Source organism: Lycium barbarum, chromosome 1, assembly GCF_019175385.1.
Source record: "Lycium barbarum isolate Lr01 chromosome 1, ASM1917538v2, whole genome shotgun sequence".
Lineage (NCBI taxonomy): Eukaryota > Viridiplantae > Streptophyta > Magnoliopsida > Solanales > Solanaceae > Lycium > Lycium barbarum.
The window spans coordinates 15169504-15183109 of record NC_083337.1 but is presented as its reverse complement, the minus strand read 5'-3'; the positions used below and the strand labels follow the sequence as shown (position 1 = coordinate 15183109).

At 31.8% G+C, this 13606-nt stretch overlaps 2 protein-coding genes across 2 annotated transcripts; both read left to right on the top strand.

The window, feature by feature from the left end:
- Positions 1-1613: 1613 nt before the first annotated feature.
- On the top strand, positions 1614-3379 carry LOC132609926 (uncharacterized). Its single transcript, XM_060324142.1, has 4 exons — positions 1614-2563; positions 2712-2804; positions 2895-3089; positions 3314-3379. Exons 1-4 carry the CDS (start codon positions 2273-2275, stop codon positions 3377-3379), a joined length of 645 nt encoding a protein of 214 aa, XP_060180125.1. The 5' UTR covers positions 1614-2272.
- Positions 3380-3477: 98 nt separating this feature from the next.
- Positions 3478-4851, top strand: LOC132630810 (uncharacterized). The gene is made up of 4 exons (XM_060346437.1): positions 3478-3626; positions 3848-3901; positions 4006-4143; positions 4251-4851. Exons 1-4 carry the CDS (start codon positions 3525-3527, stop codon positions 4665-4667), a joined length of 711 nt encoding a protein of 236 aa, XP_060202420.1. The 5' UTR covers positions 3478-3524; the 3' UTR covers positions 4668-4851.
- Positions 4852-13606: the final 8755 nt, after the last annotated feature.

The window sequence follows — 13606 nt, the reverse complement described above, 5'->3', positions numbered from 1 at the left end:
TATGATATTTTTTCTTCAAATATTATTTTTATGCTGACAGTTTTTTTAAAAGAAACATTTAGTATATTTCAAGTATATTATACTGACACTATTTTATATAATGTTAATATTCCATCAATATATTATCTGTGTTAAGTTCATATATTTATTATACAAAATATATCAATCGTATATACTAAATATTTTATACAATGTTAATTTTCATCAATAATATATATTGTTCATTCAGTTATTATACCAAATATACGAATTGTATTACAGAATAAATTTAATTACAATACAGTATATTTCACATATACTATTGTTAAAAACTTAAATTTTCAAACGGTAAAAACATTATAAACAAAAAAATTATTTTAAATAGAATTTGTAACACGTAGAAGTAATGTGCATTATTCAAATTTGAATTCAAAGAAAAGAAAATAAATATGGCCCCAATTAGTCCACCTTTTCTTTGGAAATAAAACAAATTGACTTGGCCCTTAAAATTAGCATGCATTTAATTCCTACGTTTTAGGCATGGAATATGGGATTTGTTCGGGGTGTTGTCGTGCTTAGTTTTAGGAGATCTTTCTAAAGGTTTATCCTATTTGGGTAATCTTGATAGTTATGCTAAAAACTAATAATGCTTTTTTTAAGATTGTATACCTACGAATCTTACTCTTTTTTTTTTTTTTTGGCACTTTTGTGAGAAGAAACAGTAAGGAAACTGAGGAAGAGAAGGATTTTAGGAAAAGTAATAAATTTTAGTAATGTGAGGTGAGAGATAAATAGATTTTTACCCCCCAAGTTTGCTTTAAAAATCAAATTCCCCTCTCAACTATGAACAATAGACATTCTCCCCGGTTTATCCTATGCAATGTCTATTTTACCCTTGACATTTTCAATCCTCCATCTATAAAATACCTTTTTATATTATATAAAATTTATTTTTTTAACCTAGGTATTTATAGTTTTTATTTAAATTCATATTATAAGTAGAATAATCTTTTATGAATTTATCACAAAATCTAATGTTACTTTTTATGAGTGATATTTTAATACACACACACACACACACTCACTCACTCACATATTACCTGTTATTTTTACATATATATAGATTTAAGTTTTACTTCTCTCTTATTCTCGATTGTCAATATATAAACGAGTTTTGGTTGTCATTAATGGAATATTTTAATTATAATTTAAAATTCATTTATAATATAAATAGATAATCTTTTAGGAATTTTTTTATAGAATATACCTTTATTTTTATTAATTATTTTGTATTACCTGCATTGAAAGATATTTATAAAGTTATTATTACTTGTTATTTTGACTTGTATAAATAGATATAAGAGTTTTGATTATTATTAATAAAAATAAATTCTTTTTCTTCTCGTTTATTTCATTATAGAACGGCATTAAGTTATATACTCAACTAGTTTTCTCACTTTTCTTTTTTTCGTCTCGGAAGTAATTTTTTTTTTTTTTTGTAGGAAATTTGTTAAATAGATTAAAGAGATAAAAAAAACATCATTATTTTAATGAAGTAAACGTAAAAATGATAAGTTGATAATGTAAGGGTAAAATAGGAATTTAAGAAAGTCAATTAGAAATAAAAGGGGAGAATGACTATTGTTCAAAATTGAGGGGGGTGTTTGATTTTTAAAGCAAAGTTGGGGGTTAAAATGATTTTCACCCGAGATAAATAATGTATCTTTTACTTTTTTTGGAGATTTTTAAAATCAAAAGTAAGGAAAAATTCAAAAATTTGAGGAAAAAAAGAAGAAGATAAATGATAACTTTTTTTTTTTTTTTGGTTAATCTCTTATTGCCCAACTTAAATATAGATATAGATTCGACCAAAATCCAATTATTAAATGTTTTAACAAAAGAATTCCACAAGATAAGCTCCTTCCTTCTTGTGGTTTATACTTACCGTTTGGAGCTCTCATCATTTTTCTATAAATTAATAGAAGAATTCATCACAAATTTAAAACACAACTCATACAAAAACTCCAATCTTCAAAGGTGCGTGCCTCATTGACTCTTCTTTTTGTTCTTTCTAAATAGTCATTTTTTGGGTATTTCTTATAACTTTAGATTTTGATAGAGTCCATTTTTTTTTAGTGTATAGAGATAGTATACTTTCCTCATTTATTAAAAGTGAATAACATTTTCAGCATGCAACGAAATATGATTATATCTTTGTTTTATTTTTGGTTTCTTAACATTAGTTTGTCGTATATACGTGTATTCAACAGCTGTCCATAATTATTATTTTTTAATGAATTCAGAGTATGTTTTATTCATCAAAGAAATATTTTACACACTTTTTTTTGCCCTTTTATCAGAGTATGTTTATTCATCAAAGAGATGTCTACAAACTATTTTTTTTTCACCCTTTTATCAGAGAATGTTCATTCACCAAAGAAATGTTCTACAAACTTTGTTGATGTCATATTTGCTTTTGAGTTATGACGGAGTTCAAGGGGAAATTAAGTTGTCCAAACTAGAGGAATTAGCGTTGGACAAGCAACTAAAACTTTTAAACAAACCAGCAGTCAAAACAATTAAGGTATGTATTTGGGTTATTTGTATTTTAAGTTCTTGACAGATTATTCTTCATTATTTTTATGTATTCACAAGTAACAATAATTCGATAGCATGGTGCTGAATAATGAAATCAGGATTACTAGTAAGTTTACGAAATTTTTGGTTCACAGACTGAATGGGGAGATACATACGATTGTGTGGATTTCTACAAACAACCTGCATTTGATCATCCATCGTTGAACAATCACAATTTTCATCCTGAGGTATGTATTTATACTTTATTTTTGTGTATTTGACTTTATACATATGTAGCATTGTGGATAGATAAATTAAAATAAATTTTGAATTGACAGATGAAATCCACTTTATCAACGACACAACAAATTCCAAGTGACTCGACTGTTGATATATCTTCGAGGATATGGTCAGAGAATGAAAGTTGTCCTTTTGGAACTGTTCCCATCAAAAGAGTTACCAAAGATGATCTTATTAGACAAAGACGTGTGCCACCGCTAGAAAATTTAACATTTGAAGCTCAATTAGAGGATGTAAGATAATATTAAATTTACAGCTTTCCTGAGCACTTCATTTTTGGCAAACAAAATAGATAATGGATAAAAGTGAAACTCTATTTTTTTAATGTAAGATAATATATATGTTACACCAATTTATTTCATTTTTTACACAGTATAATAGGTTAAGACTCCCTAAAATTATAAAAACAAGAAAATACTTTAGTATAAATCTGACATGTTTTATTATTTTTGTGCAGACTAACAATCTAGAGTCAGCAGGAAGATACATGGTACATGAACATCATTTGAACACTTCTTCTTAGCTCCACTTAAGATTTAAGTGAATAAACATTCAGTTAATTTGGATAATTTATGTATTGAGTTAATGAAAGGAATTCCATCTTTTACATTCAGCGTGCAATAGTTAAAACTCCAGATGATCCAAATAACAAATTTGCTGGAGCTGGAATGATAGCTACTATTTGGAATACTGATGTTCAAGGTCAAGAAAATAGTGCGTGCAGATTGAAGATTCAAAAAGGACCCGATAGTATACAAGTTGGTTGGAGAGTAAGTTTTAACTCATCATTTAGTAATTTAATTATCTTTCTACTTGCAATAGTTTCAAATCTTTAAAGGATAAATACATAAAGGAAAATGAAAATGGGCCGATTAGAATGGGGATTGACTTTTATACCTCTAGGATTTCCATTGTTGAGACTTTTATACCTCTAGGATTTCCATTGTTGATCTCTCACTCAATGGTTATAACTGTTGTATTCTTATTTTAGGCGGATCGAATATTATATGGGGACAGTAAAGCTAGGCTTTTTATACATTTTCAAGTAAGTTTTCTTATGTATTTGATTAAATGATTTCTATCTTGTGTCCACGATACTAGTATCTACATCAATAGATAAAGGTTCATTGATTGTTTAATGATTTTTAGGCTGGAAACACACAATGCTTCAACACACTATGTCAGGGTTTTGTATTAGTAGACAGATCGATACAACTTGATCAAGCATTTGATCATGTTTCTCAACGAGGGTCGCAACAATTTGCGATGACTGCATACATCGATCGGGTACAATATATATTAAGTTTTTCAATATGATATAATTACTTAGATTAGAAAATTTGAAGAGTTTTTTAAAATGCTAACATGCATACATCTCCTTCTGAAAACTAAAGGATCTAGCAAATGGAAACTGGTGGTTGTTACTTGGAAGAAATCAAACAGCTGTTGGTTTTTGGCCTCCAAGGATTTTCACCGCATTAGCAAACGACTTTGCGACAAATGTTGAGTGGGGAGGAGTGACATATACTCCACCAGGTGTACCTTATATTCCAATGGGCGCTGGTTTTTGGCCTACAATTCCAGATCCTACGCTTGATGCTTATTGTAGGGGACTTGCAGTTTTAGATGATAAAGGGCAGACGATAAATGCAAAAGGCACAACCAAAGTTCTTGACAGTCCAATAGTGTACCGGGTCATTGATGAACCCAAGTGGGGATCTGGAAAGTTCCCACATTATGTATTTTATGGGGGACCTGAAGATCCAGATGGAGATACTCCACCACGTGTACCTAAAGTACTAAAGAATTAAGAGAATTGAAAGAGTCACTTTTGAGTTTTTTAAACATAGTGCATTAATGAAAAAAATTGGAAAAAGGCCAAAAATAAAAGAAGAAAGATATTGTATTTCTTAGCCAAATTTATTCTTTCATATATATATATATATGGGTATGAAAGAATAAATTGGAGAAGATGATTGGAAAATATTTCTTGTATTTCAGGGTGTGTAACAATGTTGTACAATATGAGTATAAATAGGAAAAATAACCTATACTAGCTATACATTTGGCAATCTTCTATTTGTCCTAATTCTAACAAACTTATTTGCCGTATTTACAAAAGGAATCTACACGTTTTGCTCTCCAAAATCAGGTGCACGTCATTGTCACCTATGCTCATATCCTTGTTGCCAAAGCATCTTCCATGAACTGGCCAAATCTGTTTATATGGCCCATTATCCCTTTGTTCCATATGCTTGGCCATTATCCCTTTGTTCATTGTGTCATCCATTTTAAGATTGGGCCAGAGCAAAGGTAAGGCCCAATATTCCTGAACCAATATCCCTTTTAATTTCAATCTATATTTCCCTCCCTGGGATTATCGTCATCAATATGAACTTGAGCTTCACCAAAGCTCAAATTTCCGTCAACACCCCCCCCCCCCCCCTCAAGTTGGAGGGGGCAGTAAGCAAGCCTAACTAGCCAACAATAGTCCGATGAGAAGGTCTAGTGAGCGACTTAGTGAACAAATCCGCTAATTGAGAGGTAGAAGCAACAAAAGAAAGAGAAATCAATCTGGCGAGGAATTATTGTCGGACAAAATTACAGTCCAAGTCCACGTGTTTCGTTCTTTCACGAAAGAGGGGGTTCTTGGCTATGTGAATCGCCGCTTGGGAGTCAGAATGTAAAGAAACTGGTACGATCGGAGGGAGGGAGAGATCATCAAGTAGACAAACTAGCCATGTAATCTCCGCACCACTCTTCGCATAAAACGATATTTAGCCTCGGCGGATGAAAGTGAGACCGATACTTGCTTCTTAGATTTCCACGAGATGGGGCAACTCCCAAAGCTTACAAAAAACCCACTGATGGAGCGCCTACTTTCAGGGCAGGTAGCCCAATCGGCGTCACAAACTGCCAAAAGTTCAAATGAAGGTGAAGCATTGATGAAAAGCCCTAAGCCAGGATCGGATAGTACATAGCGTAGAACATGAAGAGCAGCATCAAGATGGGGCTTTCGAGGTTCTTGCATATATTGGCTCAAATGTTGTGCGCAAAAGGAGAGATCAGGACGGGTATGTATTGGAAAGTTTAGTTTTCCAATCAACCATCTATAATATGTTGGAGATTAATCGACCCTCTGTTGCTCGTAATTTGTGTGAAGGGTCCAAAGGAGAGGAAACTGGTTGAGAATGCAAACAATTAAACTCAGCAAGCATCTGCATGGTGAATTTCCATTGACTCAAAATTAATCCTTGAGATTCACGAATCACCTCTATGCCCAAAAATACTGTAAGTTCCCCAAGTCCTTAATTTTAAATTCCAAATCAAGAAAGCCCTTAATTGTATGAATTTCTTCCAAATCATTTCCAGTCAATATAATGTCGTTGACATAAACTACTAAAATTGTAACAGCAATCTCGTTTCATTTGAAAAATATACTATAATTGTTAAGAGAATGGGAATATCCTTTAAAATTGAGAGTTGAAGTCAAACGAGCATACCACTGTCTTGACGCTTGTCGAAGACCGTAAAGTGTTTTTCTTAATTTGCATACCAGATTAGGACCAGGAAGCTTCTTTCTTTGTGGAAATTTCATAAAAACGTCTTCATCAATCTCACTATGTAAAAATGCATTATCAACATTTAGTTGATAGAAACACCAATTCTTCTTGACTGCAATTGATAACAGGCATCTGATTGTTATCATCTTGACAACTGGGCTAAAAGTCTCATGAAAATCTATCCCTTCCCTTTGAATATCACCTCGGATCACTAATCTAGTTTCTAGTCTCTCCACAGTCCCATCAGACTTTAGTTTAACCTTGTAAACCCACTTGCATGGAAGTGCCTTGTGTCCAAAAGGCAGTTCCACCACAACCCATGTCTGATTGAGAATAAGGACATTGATTTCTTTTGTCATGGCTTCTTACCATCCTGGGTGAATTGTAAACAGAACGTGAACATATCTGCTAAATGAACTGAATTGCATATATAATCTTCCAAATAAGACGGAGTCTTAGATGCTCTACTGGATTGTCTCAACACTATAGGGTTAATAGAAGTTAAAGGTACAACAGACTAAGGTGTGGAAGATGGAAGAGGAGGTAGAAGTAGAAGTAGGAGTAAGAGAAGAAGTAGGACTAGGACTAGGACTAGGATATTATGAAGGGGATGAAGGAGTGGAGTTGGTAGAATGAGGTGAGGGTGGTGAAGAAAGTTCATCAGAGGTTGGTTCTAGGTCAAAAGAGTATAGTGGAAAAGAATCTGTAGGCTGAGTAATATTATCAATGGGAAAACGTTGTTGTTTGGAAATGATTTTGGAAAAAGAAAAAGTGGATTCATGGAATGTTACATTTTTGGAAACAAATATTTTGTGTGTCTGAATATTGTAAAGTTTATAACCTTTCTTTCCAAATGGGTACCCTAAAAAGACATAGGGATCAGCCCTAAGGAATAATTTTGTTCTTCCTAGTGATAAAGTAGATGGAAAAGCCAAACAACAAAAACAATTGAAAATGGAGTACTTAGGTTTAGTACCATATAATTTCTCATGAGGATTTTTAAAGTTTAGTAATCTGGTAGGACATCTGTTGATGAGAAAAGTTGTTGTCATTAAACTCTCTCCCCAAAATTTGTGAGGCAAATGAGATTGAAAAAGCAGTGCCCTGCACACCTCTAATAAGTGCCTATGTTTTCTCTCCACTATAACATTTTGCTGTGGAGTTTCAACACAACAAGTTTCATGTACAATACCCTGTGACTTCAAAAATTCGGAGGACTCATTTCCATATCCTAATTCCTAAGCATTATCCGATCTTATCCTTTTAACCTTCTTATCAAATTGTCTTTCAACCATAAATATGAAAGATTTTAGTATTGAGAAGGCATTGCTTTTAGTAGACAGTAAAATAGTCCAAGTCCCTCTACTATAATCATCAACTATAGTCAAGAAATATTTAAAACCACTATAAGTAGGAACTTTATAGGGACCCCAAGTGTCTATATGTATCAATTCAAAAGGTGTTTTGGTACTGATGTTACAGTTATGGAAAGGTAATTTGTATTGCTTATCTATTGGACAAATAAAACAAGGAATAATAAACTTAGAGCAAAAGGAAACTGGAATTTCATTAATGTTTGTCATGTTTGGCAAAGGCATATGGCCTAATCTGATATGCCATAGCCTGCTAGTTACATCAGAAACTGAAACTGAAGACAAACTATATGGCCTAGTGCCATTTGATTGAAAAGCATAACTAAGCAAAGCAGTAGATGATTTGGCAGTGGACTTGACAACTTCTTTTGGACTTGTCTTGAGCACATATAGACCCTTGTGACTTCTACCAAGGACCATGAGGCTCTTGATTGAAGGGCCCTGCATTAGACAATGAGATTGATCAAGCATTAGTAAGCATTTGAACTGCAAACATAGCTTGTGAACTGAGAGTAGATTATAGTGGAAACTTGGAACAAAAAGCACATCATGAATGACAAACTAAGTAAATAGTTTGACTGATCCTTTATGAGTGACCCTTATTTTATGAGAGTTAGGAAGATTAATAAATATAGGCCTAGATAGGGGATGAAAAGATATGAAAAATTCTCCTTTATAGCTCATGTGTTCACTAGCTCCTGAATCAATTATCCAAGAGTTTCTATCTAAGTAGTTATTAAAAGTTTGAGTTAAAAGAGAAAGGTGGTGGTGTTATACCAGTACAATTACCACTGTTTTCAGTTGATGTGTCAGTACATGGTCATTTTCCTTTCGTCTTGCTCAATATTTGCACAATTTGTTGTAACTGATCTGGACTCAATGGTTTTTCTGCTTCCTCTCCTTCAGGGTTGTAAAAGAATTGTCCTGGATTTCCTTCATTTGGCATCACTACATTACCTTAAGCATAGTTCTGATTGTGTCTTGGCTTGATGAATTTGAAATTGCTTGGAAAACCATGGATCTTGTAGCATTGCTCTATGGTATGCCCATTTTTCTTGCAGTACCTGCAAATCAGGTTTGTTTTCTTGTTGTTATGAAAACCCTTTTGTGTTTTGGCTTCATCGTAGTAGGGTCTTTGCCCTCCTTGATAAAATGACTTTTGATTGTTTTGCCCATTAACCAAAAAAAAAAAAAAAAGTCTCCCCTGGATATTTAGGTGTAGAATGCATTTCCCATTGCTTTTCTTCTTGCACTAAAAGAGCATAAGCATTAGCAATGGTGGGAAAGGGAGAAATCATAAGGATATTACCTCTAGCACCACAATAGCTATCATTAAGTCCCATAAGGAAATTCACAAGCCTCTCATCTTGCTTAGCCTTTATAGCTTCTCCTTTAGCCTCACATGTGCACACACAAGTGCAAAGAATGGCAATATCCAAACTGTCAAGCTCATCCCAGAGCCTCTTTATTTTGCTATAATAAGTAGCTATATAATGTGATGCTTGAATGAGATCATTCAGCTCCTTTTGAAGCTGAAATAACTGAGCACCACTGCTTTGGCCAAATCTAGCCTCAAGGTCCTTCCAAATATTTTCAGTAGTGGTGTAGTATATCACACTTTCAGAAATTTCTCTAGAAAGAGAGTTTAGAATCCAAGAGATTAACATATTATTTGCTCTTGACCATGCTTTGTGTAGATCTGATCCTACTGTTGGTTCTACAGAGGTTCCATTTATGAAGTTGTCTTTGCCTTTGCTATTGAGAGAAATCAACATCCCACGTTTCCAACCACCAAAACCTTTGCCATCGAAAAGTGAATTCATTAACAGAGTTCCTGGAGCATCAGATGAGCCTATGAAATAAGGATGTGAAGCATTCACAGCCTCAGTAGTTTCACCTCCAGGAATAGCAACTTGTTTTGTTTGATCACCCATAGTGAAATTTTAAGATGAAGAACAGAAAAACAGAGTTTGAAAAGAAAATGAGAAATGAGTCGAGCTTCCTCTGATACCATGAAAGAATAAATTAGAGAAGATGATTGGAAAATATTTTCTGTATTTCAGGGTGTGTAACAATGTTGTACAGTATAAGTATAAACAGGAAAAATAACTTATACTAGATATACATTTGGCAATCTTCTATTTGTCCTAATCCTAACAAACTTATTTGTTGTATTTACAAAAGGAATCTACACGTTTTTCTCTCTAAAATCAGGTGAATGTCATTGTCACCTATGCTCATTTCCTTGTTGCCAAAGCATCTTTCATGAACTGGGCCAAACCTATTTATATCGCCATTATCCCGTTGTTCATTGTGTTATCCATTTTAAGATTGGGCCAGAGCAAAGATAAGACCCAATATTCCTGACCCAATATCCCTTTTAGTTTCCATCTGTATTCCCCCCCCTTGAGATCATCGTCATCAATATGAACTTGAGCTTCACTAGAGCTCGAATTTTCGTCAACAATATACGCGATCGTAAAAGATATATCAACTATGTTTAAGACTAACATGCCCAGTTAGAGCACGGATTGAAATTGTTCTCCTACATAGAAAATTTACAAAAGCATTAGGGGGATAATAATGAACTTGGATATTATTCCTCTTTCCTATGAGAAAACACATTTATATAACATCATATATTTGGATTATTTAGAACACCCTTCTTCATAATAATAATTAAAAAAAAAAGATGTCTTAAGAATCTTTCTATCGTTATTAATATAAGGACAAAGTATGTTAGAATTTCATTTTTTTTTTTTGACTTTAACCAAAACCTCAGCTCCAAGATTGCTTTCAATAATTTTTGGAATAAAATGAAAGATCGTGCAACTCTCAAATTAATCTGCACATAAAATATAACTAAAAAGGGAGAGTTAAGAATTTATTTTAGTACTCCCTCCGTCTCATATTACTTGTTCACATTACTAAAAATATATGTCCCAAATTATGTTCATTTACAATACCAAGATAGAATTAATGAACACTTTCTCATCTTACCCTTAATATTAAGTGTCCTTGAAAATAATTAATATTGATTAGAGTGTAATTTATTGGAGAGAGATAAGGGTAAAATAGTAAAAGACACCTTTTATTTATGATTTCTTAAGGAACGTGCAAAAAGAAAAGTGGACAAGTAATATGGGACGGTCATTCTATCGAAGCACGCATTCCAACAGTGGCGGACCCAGGATTCAATGGTCCTGGTGTACACCTTAACATCGCCAAAAAAACATATTACTGTGAGTGGGAATCGAACTTGGCACCTTCATGGCTTAGCCTAAAGCCTACAACCTTTTAAGCACTAGGATCTTTTGTTGCTTCCTGAGTGCTATTTATTATTTGGATAAATATATTTGGCACAACCACAACTTGGCACAACTCCACCTTTTTAGGGGTATTAATGTAATTCCACATGGTCTTTGAGGGTGTACCAGTAAATTTCTCTTTTTTCTATTCCATTGATACCCTTCCTGAAAAGTTAGAATAAAAAGTCAAAATAATTCAAATTTTACTCTCTTTCTTGAAGACCATAATTACTCTTTTGTTCCCAATAATATTCAACAAGAAAAAACGTGCAATACACCTATTCCAAATCCATAAACAATACTAGAGAGACTTCTCTTTTTCTTTCTGTAGGTTTCAAAAATTGTCAATGAATATGTACTCAATTTAAATATGTACGTACTTTTTGCACTACTACACTTCATTAAGTTTAATGAAGCAGATTCCGATAAAAAGTACATATTTGCATGCCTTTGTTTTTAAATACAACTCCACAAATATCTTCATTGGATAAATCAGATAATTATCATATGCAACATATTGTTGAAATGTTAAAAAAATTCAAGCTCAATCTAATGGCTAAGGAATTTTTTCTTCCTTCTTATAATAATCGTGGTGGTGATCAAATGGTTCTCACCAACTTTGTACCGGCTAATAAGACTGATGGTTTTCAATATAACAGAAGGGTATAGATTTTTTTTATTTTTTATTATGATTAATTCTCTTTTTTTTTTGGAAATTGATGTTTTTGCCTGTTTTGTTTTATGGGTCGATTCAAAATTGAATTAGTGCAAATTAACTGAGATTATATTAGGGTTGAGTAAAATAAATTGCTAAGTGTTGATTTAATTTCGTCAATTTAAAAAAAAATGTATGTAACAAGTAGTCAACACTATGGTTGGGATAAAAAAATGAATCAACCAGAACATAATCTAATCTAAAACCTAACGTTCTCTTCACTCTCTACATGGAGGCTTGAGGGCGTAGCCATTGCTGCCACGGCTAGTTGACTTTAACTGAAACATTAAATTATCGCAATTTAGCTAAGATTAGATATAATTGAGTAATAATTAGTAAGTTTTGATTTAATTCAATAACTTTTTTAAAAAAAAATAGTGGATGTAATAAGTATTCAACACTATGGTTGTCTTTAATTAAATATAGGATTGATTCAATTTAGCTAAGTACTATTACATAAGATTACATAAAATAAGTTGATAACTATTGATTCAATTTTATCAATTTAAAAAAAAATGGATGTAAGAGTTTGTCAACATTATGGTTGACTTTAATTGAAACATTAAATTATCTCAACTTAGCTAAGCATTAGATAGAATTAAGTAGCAATTAGTAAATTTAGATCTAATTTAATCAATAAAACAATGGATGTAACAAGTACTCAACACTATGATTGACTTTGATTGAAACATTGAATTGTTTTAATTCACCTAAGTATTATATAAGATTGAGAAACACTTATCAGTTTTAGATTTAATTCTATCAATTTTAAAAGAAAAAATTATATGCAGTTAGTAGTCAGTACTATGGTTGACTTTAACTAAAACATTGAATTATCTCGATTAGTCAAGTATTAAATGGAAAAAAGTAACAATGAGAAACTTTAGATCTAATTCAATCAATTTTTGTTTTTAAAAAAAAAAAAAAAAAAAAAAAAAAAAAAGTGGATGTAACAAGTAGTCAACACTACGGTTGACTTTAATTGAAACAATGAATTGTCTCAATTTAGCTGAGTATTAGATAGAATTGAGTAGCAATTAGTAAGTTTATATCTAATTCAATCAATAAAACAGTGGATATAACAAGTAGTCAATATTACGATTACCTTTAATTGAAATATTGAATTGTTTCAATTTAGCTAAGTATTATATAAGATTGAATAACAATTAGCAACTTTTGATTTAATTCAATCATTTTTTTAAAAGTAGATGTAGCAAGTGGTCAATAATATTGTTGACTTTAATTGAAACATAGAATTATCTCAATTAATTAAGTATTAAATAGAATTGAGTAGCAATTAGCAAATTTAGATCTAATTCAACCATTTTTTTTTTAAAAAAAAACAAAGGATGCAACAAGTAGTCAACACTATGGTCGACTTTCATTGAAACATTAAGTTCCTTCAATTTAGCTAAGTATTAGATAGGCTTGAATAACAATTTGCAACTTCTGATTTAATTCAATCAATATTTTTATAAAAGTAGATGTAATAAATAGTCAATACTATAGTTGACTTTAATTGGAACATTGAATTATCTCAATTAGATAAGTATAAAATAGAATTGACTAACAATGATCAAGTTTAGATCTAATTCAATCAATTTAAACAAGAAAATGTAGATGTAACAAGTAGTCAATACTATGGTTGATTTTAATTGAAACATTGAATTCCTTCAATTTAGCTAAGCATTATATAAAATTGAGTAACAATTAGCAACTCTTGATTTAATTTAATAAGTTATTTTTAATGAAAAAGTAGACGTAACAAGTAGTCAATATATGGTTGACTTT

What these genes read in the sequence shown, in the direction of transcription:
- LOC132630810 (XM_060346437.1), top strand. Translation starts at nt 3,525, where the DNA reads ATGATAGCTACTATTTGGAATACTGATGTTCAAGGTCAAGAAAATAGT. An exon ending in GTATACAAGTTGGTTGGAGA is followed by an intron (nt 3,627 to 3,847) that starts GTAAGTTTTAAC and finishes TTCTTATTTTAG; the next exon opens with GCGGATCGAATATTATATGG. An exon ending in TGACTGCATACATCGATCGG is followed by an intron (nt 4,144 to 4,250) that starts GTACAATATATA and finishes TGAAAACTAAAG; the next exon opens with GATCTAGCAAATGGAAACTG.
- LOC132609926 (XM_060324142.1), top strand. Translation starts at nt 2,273, where the DNA reads ATGAATTCAGAGTATGTTTTATTCATCAAAGAAATATTTTACACACTT. An exon ending in CAGCAGTCAAAACAATTAAG is followed by an intron (nt 2,564 to 2,711) that starts GTATGTATTTGG and finishes TTTGGTTCACAG; the next exon opens with ACTGAATGGGGAGATACATA. An exon ending in TTGAAGCTCAATTAGAGGAT is followed by an intron (nt 3,090 to 3,313) that starts GTAAGATAATAT and finishes ATTTTTGTGCAG; the next exon opens with ACTAACAATCTAGAGTCAGC.